The 13,767-nt window shown below is 22.4% G+C and overlaps 3 protein-coding genes across 3 annotated transcripts; 1 reads left to right on the plus strand and 2 right to left on the minus strand. All coding sequences in view use genetic code 6, as the record gives it.

Moving 5' to 3' along the window:
• Positions 1-989: 989 nt before the first annotated feature.
• Positions 990-6,839, minus strand: TTHERM_01043230 (hypothetical protein; the record flags this gene model as incomplete). The annotated part of the gene is made up of 2 exons (XM_001030669.1): positions 990-6,734; positions 6,801-6,839. The coding sequence occupies 2 exons, from the start codon at positions 6,837-6,839 to the stop codon at positions 990-992; spliced, it is 5,784 nt and encodes a 1,927-aa protein (XP_001030669.1).
• Positions 6,840-9,565: 2,726 nt separating this feature from the next.
• On the plus strand, positions 9,566-10,747 carry TTHERM_01043240 (alpha/beta hydrolase family protein; the record flags this gene model as incomplete). Its single annotated transcript, XM_001030670.1, has 1 exon — positions 9,566-10,747. One exon carries the CDS (start codon positions 9,566-9,568, stop codon positions 10,745-10,747), a length of 1,182 nt encoding a protein of 393 aa, XP_001030670.1.
• Positions 10,748-11,997: 1,250 nt separating this feature from the next.
• TTHERM_001043258 (hypothetical protein) lies at positions 11,998-12,730 on the minus strand (the record flags this gene model as incomplete). The annotated part of the gene is made up of 2 exons (XM_012799787.1): positions 11,998-12,491; positions 12,598-12,730. The coding sequence occupies 2 exons, from the start codon at positions 12,728-12,730 to the stop codon at positions 11,998-12,000; spliced, it is 627 nt and encodes a 208-aa protein (XP_012655241.1).
• Positions 12,731-13,767: the final 1,037 nt, after the last annotated feature.

A 13,767-nucleotide genomic window follows, 5' to 3' on the forward strand; every position in this document is an offset into this window, starting at 1 on the left:
CTTATTATAATTACTTTTTTTAATTATTTTATGATAAACAAATATCTAATTTCTAGATGGTAGTAATTTTTTTATTATAAAAATCAAAGAAAGACAACACTCACTTTTCTTTCTAATCACTAATAATCTTTCTAATTTATTTAAATATATTTAAATTTTATAGAAGAAACTAAAATAAAAATTCCTTTCCTACAAATTCAGTAGTAAATTTCAAAACAAGCATTATTAATATATTTTTGTTTTTTTTATCTTTTCCATAATTATAAGAAATTAAAAATAGAATGGATGATGATGAAAATTTTAAGCAAAAACTACTCTAATGGCTTACCATCATGACAAATAATATTTTGCTTTAAAAATATAATAATAACAATAACTATATCAATACAGTATGATAATATATCATTTTCTTATTTACTAATTGGAAGAAACAAAGGCTGCAAATAAAAATTAAAAATATAAAATTATTTATAAGAAAAATAATTTATTTTAATATGCTTTGCATATAAATAATATTAACATTTATCAAATATCAATTGGTAAATTAGCTTGAAGAATTTAAAAAATTTAACTTATTTTAATCACTAAATACAATTTTAATAATTTATCGTTTTACTATTTACTAATTTTATAATATTAAAATTTTTGAGTAATTTATAAAGACAAATTGTTTATAAGAAAAATTTATTTTAATATGTTTTAGACATAAAATATAAGCTTACATATTATTTATAGATATTTTTAATAAATATTGACATTTATAAAATAATTATTGGTAAATAAGTTTAAAGAATGTTAAAAACTAAACTTATTTTTATCTATTTAGACTAATTATCATATTCACTAGAGAAAGTAGCTTTTATTCAAATTATAACTAACTTTTATTTAGTTTTCGTTATTATAGATAAAAATATATATTTATTTCTTTTTTTTTTGATTAATTAAAATATTCTTGCTTGAATGAATATTCTTTCAATATATTTATTTCTTCATTAATTATTTTATCTGTATCTAATTAATTAGCTTGCCTTAGAGGCTCCTCTTTGGGAAGAGGCGTTTCTTGAAGAGTTACTTATTTGTTAAGATAAATTTTGAGCAGTATTAGATTATGTGGAAGATGGAATGAAGTTTTGAGGTACTTAATAATTTAATTAAAGTGCTCCTGTTGAACCTGAATTAATCATCTATGGAGATATGCTTCCTGTCATTTAATTTTATTGTATATTTAATTCCCCGATTGGTTTTTGTTTTGAAGGAGAATTATTTCTACTAAGAGAACCAGTGTGGCTAATAATTGAAGAATTTTTTGCATTTAAATTAATTCTTGCACTTGGAGGATAATTTTAAATGTTAACTTAATTAGATTGAGTTGTATAGTTTGAGTTATTTGCAACCTAATTATTATTTAAGGTAGTATTAATATTATGATTTAGGTTGTTGCTGTTATTTGCTAATTGTTGCTAAGTTTATGGTATTTAATTAGTATTAAAATTACTCAAAGTACTGTTTATATTATTTACTCCTCCACTGTTGTTGTGGAGATTAGTCAATACATGTTAACTATTTTATTAGTTAGGATCAAAAATGTTTATCATATTGCTCACTCTAGCTGCAAAAGTATCTATCCTGTTCATTTTCTTTAAGTTATTTTGATTATTATTATTTGCATTCCCATTATTATTGTTACTATTCATAATATTTTTACGAATAGAGACTGGGCTATTTGTCATGTTTTAATTATAGTATTTAGAAGAATTGTTAGTAAGATTTTAATTACTTTAGATTTAACTTTTTTATTTTGAAGAAATGAATTACTGAGCAGATATCATTGAACCTGTCCTGTTAGTAGTTGTTGAAGAACTTGAAATTGTATTCTATTCTATCAATCTTTTAATTGAGTCACTAAAATGTGTAGAAGTTGTTCTTTCAGCTTTATTTCGTACTGATTAAGGCTAGTTATAGTGATATTTGTGCTCATAAACTTAGTTAATCTAAGAGACACCTCCAGGTAAATTATTCATTATTTGTTATTAATTTGCGTTCAGATTATCATTATTACGAGCAGTACTAGATCCTATAATATTCATTTAGTTAGTAATTAACTCTTGACTTCTCGTCCTTGAGTGCTTTTGCATTCCTTAATTACTTTGCTAATAAACAGGAGTACCTATTGTTAAGGTGTTTGTAATGTCATTTGAGTTTTAATTATTTGAATTTATAATATTTGTGCTTCCTGTGTTATAATTTTTAATTAATTACAAATTAATTTATGTAAAATTATTATTTGAGTTGATACCGTTGCCTGTATTTGCTTAATTACTTATCGAATTACTGTTTGGAATTTTTGTACTTGCTGGTTATGTATTTATTCCATTAAGTACATTCATATTCTAAGGTAATTAGTTTAAAAGGGAAGATGAAAGCAAGTTTGGCTAACTGCTTGTCTAAGAATGATTAGAATTAAAATTTGTGTGGCTGCTTACTGAACTTTATTTATAAATATTATTATTGCCAGGCTAAATGGCAATAGAATTACTTTTTTAATGCTTTCCCTATTAAACTTACTATAATTATTACTATTGTTGCTATTGTTGTTATTGTAATTAAATTACTTACTATTACTATTAGTAGTTAGCTAATTACTGCTATTGTTGGCTAGAATGTTATTGAATAGAAGATTGCAAAGCTGCAGAATTAGGTGTGTTAGTGTCGTATTATAATATGAAATTTTAATTTTTAGGAATTTAGACATTACCAGAATTTATAAAATTGCTATTGTAATTATTTGCATTGAGAGGAAATTTCAACTGCTTTGGATTGCTTGAAGAACGATTTTTTTAGTTTTAGTTATTTCCAAAAGTGGATTAAGTCTTGTAGACTTACGTTTTAATCAAGTCAGGATTTAATTATTAAATTTAAGAGTTACGCTTAGAGTTAAAGAAATTTGTTTAACTGATCGAAGGAGCTTGCTAAGAGGAAGAGTTTTGGGACAATAAATTATTATTGCTATTCATTTACACTTGTATCTATTATTATATATCTAATTGTGGTGCTTGATGTTAAGAATGTTTAATTTTCTTTTATGATGAATTTTATGATTTGAGGTGATTACGAGAAGATTATTATGGTTATTACTATTGTTGCTGAACTTATTATGAAATTTAACTAATATTTGGTTAATTTATCTGACTAAGCTAGCTAAAGTTCATATTGCTGCTACTTCCAACCAATCCACTCACTCCTGTAATAGAACTTCCCTTAACATTTAAACTTGTTTAGCCTTCTTTGCGTTTTTTGATTCTAAGATCACCGTTGTTATTGTGTAATTTATCAGGATTGTTATTGGTGTTTGGAGAAGAATAGTGATAATGCGATTAAAGATCATTTAAAAGTAATTAAGGCTACTAATTTTAGTAAAATAATTGCTAAGGAGAAGAAGATCCATCAGATATTACTTATAGTTGAGAAAATTAAAGATTATTTTAAGAATTTTATGATGTCAAGAATTAAAGAGTGCTACTTAGTTAAGAATGTTGTTAGTTTTGAATTGTTTGATTATTCAAAGCACTTGAAGAGGGCATACTTTCACATTTCATGTTATTTATTTAAGAGTTAACATTAGAACTTATGTTAGATATTGTTTATTATATATTTTACTAACGAAGAGTTTGAAAAAGAGGATTTATTTATACTTATTGAGCTTTGTTTGTGGAATGCTTAGGGTTTGAAGATTAAGAAGCAGAATTTTAATGAAGGCTAGAGCGAGGTCTACTTGTATTAGAAGTAGTGGCAGGAGTATTGTTATTATTTACATTTTGCTTAAGCTAATACTGTTCGAATTACTGCTACTTTTATGTGTAAATTTATTCTTTGGATTACCTTTGAGACATGATTTATAAAATTTAATTTTAAGAAGATTGCTATTAAGATGATAATAGATTTTATTATTATATCTTAATTGTAGGAGATTGCTTTTCAGATTATTTAAGTTGATTGATTGTGTTGGTAATTGAAAATTTATCATTTAATTCTTTTCTTTCACTGAATATTCTTTCCCTTTCAGCAGTTTGATATCTTCTTTCAATTTACTGTTACTTATTTGAGTCAATTTCATTTTTCTTCATGTTATTATTACTGATGTTCGTACTGTTATTGCTATTTTAATTATTATTGGCTTAAAATGGCATTTAATTGATTGCATTGATATTTTAAGAATTTTTTTAAGTTGAAGGAATTCTCGTAGAGCATTAAAGCAGAGGATTAACACTGGCTGAAGAATAAATATTATCACTTGCTCTTTTTTATAAAATCTTTTAGCTTATACTTTGGTTACTTTTGTTCCTTGTTAATGCCTAGTTATTATTTGTATTTTGATTATTACCTACTTAGTTATTTACTTTCAGTTAGTCAATTATCTATGCTTACTAACTTTACTGGGAATTTGCTTACTTGGAGTCCTTTTCTATCAAAGAAGTTTGAGGAGAATTAGTAGCAGTGACTGGTTAATTGCTATTAGAAAATCCTGCGTTTTTATTATTTGAGCTATTTTGGTTTTGCGTCAAAACTTTCATTATTTGTTTTGCATTTATTGTTTATTTTTATTAGTTAGTAGTTGATTATGACTATGAGGCTAACTTATCAATAGATAATCCTCCTTCCTTACCTCCAAGGTTGTTATTAGAGCTTGAGGAAGGTTATTTAATAAATAAATTAGAGTTAATGTTATTTTACTTAACTAAAGAATTAGAGGAAGACTAAGAAGAAGAAATATTTTATTATATTTTTTATTAAGAGGGAAGCTAATTAGTAGACTGTTTTTATATACCGTCTATATTGTTAGAGCTTAATTGCATTCCATTGTTAAGGAGAGCTTTTTGCATTTTAATTTACTGCTCTTAAATTATATTAGAAAGCTTCTAATTAGGCAAGTTAGAATGAATTTCTTAGAAAGGATTTAGCATTTGTTGAGAATTGCTTGTATAGTTGTTGGACGATCCTGATGAAGAAGATTATTGCTATTATTTTATTTAATTTTAACTTAATATGCTTTGATATTTTTGGTTTAGAATTGCATTTTCTGCCATTTATTTGTTTTTAGAATGGATTTAGGATTAAACATCTTCGTTTAAAGTAGGTTGCATGTTATTTTAAGTATTTTTATTGTTTTTAGAGAAGTTTAAAGTTGGTACAATTTTATTATTAATACTATTTTAAGGATATTATATACGAGATGGTTAAGTCTGCTGTTAGAATTAGATATTTTGATTTGAGAGAAAACTCAAATCGTCAGTCTGTGTGTTTAGAATATTGTTCATATTCGACATTGATGTCTCTATAGAGTAAAAGTACTTATCATCTGCATTATGCTGAAAACTTTGTAAAATTCTTGAAAGCTAATAACTGCTTTCATTTTCATTACCAAATTCTCCAGCTTTGTAATAGTTAAATTAAATTTAATTCTAGAGAGCAATTTTGCTATTACCATTGTATGAAGCGGCTTGGGCAGGAAAGAAATTTTTGTTACTCGCTTTTTACATCATAGAGCTCATATCAAATATATTTGATTAGGGGCGATTTTATTGTTATAAGTAAACCTTGTTAGGTTGCTGATTCATATAAAATGCATTCATTCCATTATAATTAGCGGAAATGTGCTGATTATTGCTAGTACCATCAATATTTATATGCTTTATTTTGTTTTCCATCCTTTGATGAAAGCTGAGAGTTACATCTAATTCTTGTAGCATATTTGAGCATTCTTTAGGAATTTCTTTCTTTTTAGAAGCCTTGTTACCATTTGAATCTTCTTCCTCTGTGTTTAACTGACTATCTTCAGAATTGTTGTTGTTAGAAGTTTCGAAGTTTAATTATTTTTTAATGCGCTAGTATTCTATTCTACGACGCTTGTCGTGATAACGATTCATTACATTACCTATACTAACCATAAATAATCTTGGAATGTCTTTGTGGTATTTATAATATTCAGTCAAATCACGCATCTTAACAGGTTGTTAATTTTTATGGTAAAATCTCTTTAAAAATTCCTCTTCTTCATCGTAAGTTTCAAGATCTCGAAATCTAATGACTACTTTTGTTGAAACATTTCCCAAAATATCATTTATATCTTTAGAGTAGAAATAATTCTATGATGAAGAATATTTGGAATAAAGAGCTTTATTTAGAAGAGGCCCAAAACTGCGATAAGCTGTAAATTTTTGGCAAAAAATACACTACTCACGTATTAAGGCTATCTCCTATTATGCTGCTAACATTTACTGCTAACTTTAAGATTAGCTTTAATGTTAATTTTATGATCCTCTTTTTCTTGAAGATTAAGTTGTATTTTGACTTGAAAAATTAGTTGCAGAACTACCACCTGCAACACCTAATTTTTAGTAAGTTTTAATCACTTTATAGTTGTTACCGTTAATTGTGCTCGGCTGCTAATTTGAGTTTTGAGAATTGTTATAATTATCTTAATTTTAAAAAACCTAATTATTTTAATTACTCAAAGAGTTACTACTACCACCATTAGGAGTTGTATTATTGAACCTTTAAATTTATTAACCAGTAGACTATCCAATTAATTGCTGTTAACTGTTCTTATTCAACTAAAAATTGCTATTTATGTTCTCGTTAAGTAACATTTAATTTTGCCCCTCTTTTATTTACAGTTAATTGCTACTAATAACTAGTTATCCATTCTGTTTATGGCTTGAGTAATCACCTATTTACTATAAATTTAAAAGTTAATTTATTCAAACTGCTCATCTACTTATTTTATTTAATGAATTAATCACTTTATCTTAAGAGATCATGTTGAGTTGATGCGCCGACATCTAATACTTTCCTTATTGGCTATCTATAAGCTAACCTATCTTTCCAGGAGACTTTTTAGTTTTGTAACTACTTTATCCTTTGGCGATTATGGCTTTACAATATTTTATTTAAAAAGAGGAGTTCTCTGTCAGATAGTTCTTATGACTCTTCTTCTTTCACTACTTATATTTATTTATTTCTTTTTATAATTTTCTCTTTGTTTTGTAATTTAATTTCTTTGATTGGTGTTTTGTAAAGTTATCCAATATATTTCTTGTTAATTGAATTATAACAACTTGAATTATGAGTAAAGATGAAAAAAATTAAATTAATTAATTAACTAATCAATTAATTCATCAATCAAAGAAAATTTTATCAATAATAAGAAATCATACAAAAATAAATAAATTGTAAATAAATACAGAATTAAATGTTAACTTCGAATTATCTCTCTTAATTATTTTTAATTTGATATACCATTAGATAGATAGATACAAGATAGAAGATTTGATTTTTTTTTTTAGTTAGTAAAAAAGTAGGTTTTCTTTTATATCCCTATTATTTCTAAAACATTTGATATCTGCATTATAAAATATCTATAATCCAGAAGCTGATTTCTTAATATTGGCTAAAGGAGTTTTTAAAATGAGGGCTTGATTACTCCAATAAAATATTAAAAGCTCAAGGACATATGTCTTTTATATCTTTTATCCTTGCTGTTAAAACCAAACAAACCAAATTAGATTATATTAGTCTTTAATTACTTTTTCTAACTTTTTCTTATTTTAACCAATAATTGATTTACTCAATCAACTACCTTAAAATGCATCTTAATTTATTGGTGACTTTACTTATACAAATTTTAAAATTAAGATATTTGTTATTATTTTTAGAAATTAAAAGTTTTTCTTATACCAATGAATATTTGTTTCGTTATCTGTTCTACTTCAATTAATTCCCTTTAAAGTAATTTTTTAAAACAAATGTTACAAATTTACTATAAAATGGAAATAAAATCTATGAATTTAATTGTTAATTTATTATTTTTATACAATATTATTTAACTTACTAAATTTGAAAAATGTGTATTTGTGTATAATTTGTTATCACAAAGTCTAAAAATTGAATTAAATATATCTCTAGCTTATGGTCAATATTCAATTACTTTTATCGCAAATTTGTACATTGAATAAATCCTTAACAAATTTCAAATTCTTTTGTAATAAATAATCAAACAATCTTCACAAATTTTTTATTATAAGCCCTATTTACACTTAATTAAATTAGACAATCAGAATTTAAATGAAGGAAACAATATTTAATTAGAAAAAAAAGAGTAGTAACTAGTGTTTTTATTTAGAAATATTTTACAAAATATAATATCAATTATAAAAACAAATTTTAAAAAATGTATTTTTAAGATAAACAAACAGTATTTTATTTTTCAAAGATTTAAATATTTTAAAATTTCAACAAATATAAATTGTTAAAAAAATTAGAATATATTTATCTATTCATATTTTATTTTAAGCCGTTAAAAATAAATTCTTTGTTTATAAAATAAATATAATCTATATATTAATAACTATAATGAAGAAGAGCTTTTCTTAAAAGCTAGTCTACAAAATAGAAATTATAAATCAAACATCAAAAATAAATTTACAATAAAGAAAAACACAAAGAAATGAATGAAAGTGAAAGAATTCTCTAGTTAATTAAATATTTAAAATTAGGAATATAATAGAAAAAGAGATTATTATTAAAATAGTTAATAAAAGATAAAGATAAAATTGAATATTATATCAATTAATCTACTATAAAAGTAATATAAAATTAAATTCTACTTTGTTTTAAATGATTTTTTATAAGAGGGGTATTATTTTTGAATATGTTTTATTAAAATAAATATATAATATTATAAAATATATTATGTGTTATTTATTGTATTTTTATTATATTTTATATACCCTCAAGCAATAAATCAACTTAGAATATATATTATACCAAAGATCTTTAATTACTTAGTTGGTTTTCAAAATATTTTCTAAATTTTTATGATATTTCAAATTTCAATGTTACTTTTTTATTAAAAATATTACAAAGTTATTTTAGGTAAGATGGCAAACCTCTTATACTTAAAAAATACTATTAAGTCATTACTAAAATGAAAATATTTTTTGTTTAGTATTTTTGAAGGCTTCTGTTTTAAGCTATCAAATAAAAAAGTGATAATCAAAATTTCATCAAATCATCTATTTATTTAAATAAATTAAAATGTTAGTTTTAACTGAAAAAAAATATTAAATTAAATTTTAAATGAATTTAATATATTATAATTAATGTCTCCCTATTAATATTTTATTTATAAGATTCTAAATATAAAATGATCATAACCTAATGCTAATCTCCTGACTAAAATAATTATACATAAATAGTGCTATTAATTTTTTTTTTAAAAGATATTTTATAAAATTAAATATTTTCTAGTATTAATAAAAAATGATTAATAACTATAAAATTAGTTTAGATTATTATCAATAATATTTGACTCTAATTAAAACTTAGAAATCCAAATAAAAATTTTGTGAAGTTGATATACTGATAAATTTTACTTATAGATATTTATAATTTTAACTTGGTGTTTATGAATTATCCATTTTTTATCAGAAATAAATAAAAAGATAAATTTGATTTTTTTTTTAATTAGGTAAAAAAGTTATTAATAAATTTATTGATTGTTTTAGAAATGATACAAAATATTCAAACAAACTCATTTGAAAATGATCCAAGAAATGATTAAACAATTTAGTAATAAGCAGAAGTTGTTTAATATATTTGCGATAGAAATAAAGAAGTATTTTAAAATTATATAAAGAAAGAATTAGATATTCTAGAATCTAAGTTACAGTCAGAAAACTTTTAAAAGTAATAATCTGAAGTTAAAAGAGTTAAGTTTGAAGATGGAAGATTTATTGATTACAGAGACAACTTAGATAATTTAGGACGCTTTGAGTTGAAAAAAAAAACAATTATATTTATTTCAGGCATCCCTTCAGGTATAAGATACTTTGGTAAAATAGAAAAGACGATAGGCTACGAGTTTTGTCGTATGATTAATTTATACATTCCTGGCTTTGATAAAAAAGATGAAAGAAGAGGAGCTTACTAAGGAAAATTTGATTAACTTGTTTAATTAATTGATGACTTTATGACTGTGTTAAATATTTAATAAGCTATCTTTGTTGTACATTCGTATGGGGGACTGATTGTGAAATATTTTACTTATTTTAAGCCTTAAAGAGTAGAAGGTTTAGTTTAGCTAGCATCTATCCCACTTACATTATGGTAAGGAATTAAACAATATTACATCTTAGAAAAAACAAGATATTTTATTGATTCGAATAATCTAACATTTGAATAATTTCAAGATGAATAGTTTAGAGATCATTTAAACTAAGTAATATCTGTTAATAGAAAATAACTTTTGAGTCTATCAAAAGTTGAATTAGACCAAATTGGGCCTGCATCTCTCTTTACTTTCCATGAAATTATTCCATTGCTTAAACTAAAATTAAGCGTTCCTGGAAAGTATGGAGAAATTTTTTCTAGATTTAGGAATTTAGACAAAAAAATACCTAGGTTAATTGCCTATTCTCCTAATGACAATGTAGTGTTAGCTTCAACAATAGAAGAAGAAATATATGAATTTGTTTTAGGTGAAAATACAATTAAAAGAAGAATACTACATCCTATAACAAAAAATATTTAACTAGATAATAATGATTTTGGTTCAAACTATATTTTTAGGTTTGATGACGCTAGTCATAGCATTCATCATGAAAAGGGAAATGAATTAGGAATACTCATAAAACATTTTATTAGATAGTTAGATTATACAGAAATATTAAATTAATTACCAAAATTTTGAAATTGTTTGCTTGTTAAATTTTTTTGTTTAATTATTGGCTGAAATATATTTTTTTTATCAAATAAAATATGTGGTCTTGCATTTTTAGAAATTAATTTAGAGTTTTTTATTAAATAAGCATATAAGTCAAGAGCAAATAATTAACAAAAAAAGAAATTTTTTGAATTTTGTTATTTTTATTATTAATTACCTTTTCATTTTTTTTATGAGAAAATATTTTTATAAAAGGAATATTTTTGCACTTCATCAAATGCAAATTAGTTACAAAAAATTATTACAAGCTTCAATTAAATCACCATAGTTTATAATTATTACTCCTATGTTTCAGAAAATAAAAAAGAGATCTTGAAAATAAAAATATACCTGTCCTTTTAATAATTAACAGTTAGCTGAACATAAGAATTAAGATAACTAAAAAAACAAATTAATTTTCTAGCCAATAACTGATTGTTTATTTCATTCTATTTCACAATAAATAATGGTTTTATTAAGTTTAAAAAGTTAAAATCTTTTATTCAATCAACATAAAAATTATAAAATTTGAGCTCTTATAATTGAAGTATTTTCAAATATAATTCAAATTATTATCAAAATGTTAAATATTGTTCAGTTGATTCTAATATAATTTTTGTTTACATTTACTATATGTTAAAATCTTGACAAATAATTTTTAAAGTTCTTCCAAAATAAACTAAAAAAATGAATGATTTCTTTTGAAATATTCATAAATTAGCCATTATCTAAAAGATTTATTAATCCAATAAAATAATTGTCTGCTACAAACTCTTACCCTTGATTAAAATTACTATTTAGTGCTTGCTAGGTTATTATATTCGTTCATAAGCCTTTAATGATTTTGATGTTTGTATATAACATTTTTAATTGGAAAAAAAATAGTAAATCCTATTTTTTTTGCAACTAAAACCTTATTTATTTGTGGAAATTGTTATTTTTTTTTACATAGACTATTATGTTTAAAGGTTAAAATATTATAAAAACTGTATTTTTAATACAATGAAATACAAAATAAAATATATATGCAATCTAATAAATAAATACTACTAGAAGAAGAGCTTTTTTATTTAATTTTAGTTATTGGAAGCGATCTTAAGAGTTAAAAGCTATCTATTCTGTATTGTAATTCATAAATGGAGTTACAATTTAATGAAAAAATATTTAAAATTAGTAAAAATAAAATTGATATTTTGCATGTTTAGAACTCAAATTATGATTAAAAGTTAAAATAACTCTCATCTTTACTAAAAAATGAAATTTTTCAATTAATAAAATTACTAAAAGAATTATTAAAGGATTAGTAATTTTAAATAAATTACGATTTAAATCTTTTAAAATTTATATTTAATATTTAAACTTATTTAAACCTTCTTTTAATAGAAATATTTAGCATTTTCTATGATATTTTTTATCAAATTTGAAAATTGTATTTGTAATTTGAGCACAGTTATTATTTAATTACATATTTACTATATTTAAAAGAATTCAGTTAATAAATTTGAAATATTATTGGCTTTTATTGGAGCAATAATAAATTAAATTGCTTTTGTTTTCAGTAAACTAAAATTTATCAAAGGTTCCTTTTTTTCTTTTCTTTTTTTTTGTTTTTCATATGATTAATATATATTTATTTACTATTTTATTACGTATTAGAAAATTTAGTAAAATAGTTTTATAAAGAAAACTTAGCTTAAATATATTGTTAAATTGACTTGATAATTTAAATGCACTGATTTAAAAAAATAAAATTTGTAAAAATAAGTAACTTTTTTTCAAATGATCTGCTTGAATTTATTAAAATACATTTAAATAAATTCCCAATCAAAACAGTTTACCTTCTATTATAAAAAATTAAAAAATTGGTTTGTTTTCTTCCTAAAATTTAAAAAAATTATTTATTATTCCTATTATTTATTCTGGAAAGAAATCGTTTATAATAATTATCTAAATTGTATAAGCATGAGTCATCAAACCTTAATTTTTTATCTTGTTTCCTAAAAATATGATCTGTTAGCTCTAAAATGAAATTAAAAAATGGTAAATGTTTTTCAAAAGATAAATTTTCGATGAAAAACATTTATATATTTTTGATTTCTAAAAATAACTAAGAATCATTATTTCTATTATTTTCAATGAAGTCTCTCTATTCTAGTTTACGATCTAGTGGTCACTGTTCATCTAAAAAATTGACTAGTTTAGTTTTTCTTTTGAAATTCTTTTTCGAAATTTATAAAACAAAGTTTTTATGCTTACAAAAACATTAGGCTGAACCGCCCTTATAATTCTACAACATTTTATTATTTATACATATATATTTATATATATATATATTGGCTCACATATTTAAATTTTTAGCTGAAATTTATTTATTAGTGTAATATATATTAGCTTTTGGAAAGAATAAAAACACATTTTTCTGGTTCATATCATACTTATACGTTTATTCTTAAAAACACCTATAAATGATAGTAAAAATTTTTTAGAAATTTATTATGTCTCATACATAATTGAGTTAATATTTGTATGATTATATGAAAATAATACATGTAAATAAATATTTTATGAATTTACTCATGTTAATATCTATTCAATCATTTAATAAAATACATTTGTTAAACAAATAAAATATAAATATTGTTAATATTTTTATAAGATTTTGATTTATTATTATAAATTCTCATAGTATATATATTTTATATAAATATTAGCTATGCTGCTTACATGTTTTTAGATATAAAATCTTTACAAAAACAAATATTTCTTAGTGTAAAAGTTAACAAAAATAAAATATGCATTGGAAATAAAAATTATTTAAATGTTTTCTTTTAAAGGAAATTTGTTAATAACTTATGTTATTTTTGGTATAATAATAATAATTTATTTATTTAAAAATACAAATTGTGTTAGAAAATAATAGATAATTATTTAAAAATAGCTAGTATAACACAAAATTTTTAATATACAAAAAGTAATATAAATTTAATTTATAAAAATTGTACGTGTTT

The sequence above is a fragment of the Tetrahymena thermophila genome, assembly GCF_000189635.1.
Source record: "Tetrahymena thermophila SB210 genomic scaffold scf_8254429, whole genome shotgun sequence".
In the NCBI taxonomy this organism is placed as follows: domain Eukaryota; phylum Ciliophora; class Oligohymenophorea; order Hymenostomatida; family Tetrahymenidae; genus Tetrahymena; species Tetrahymena thermophila.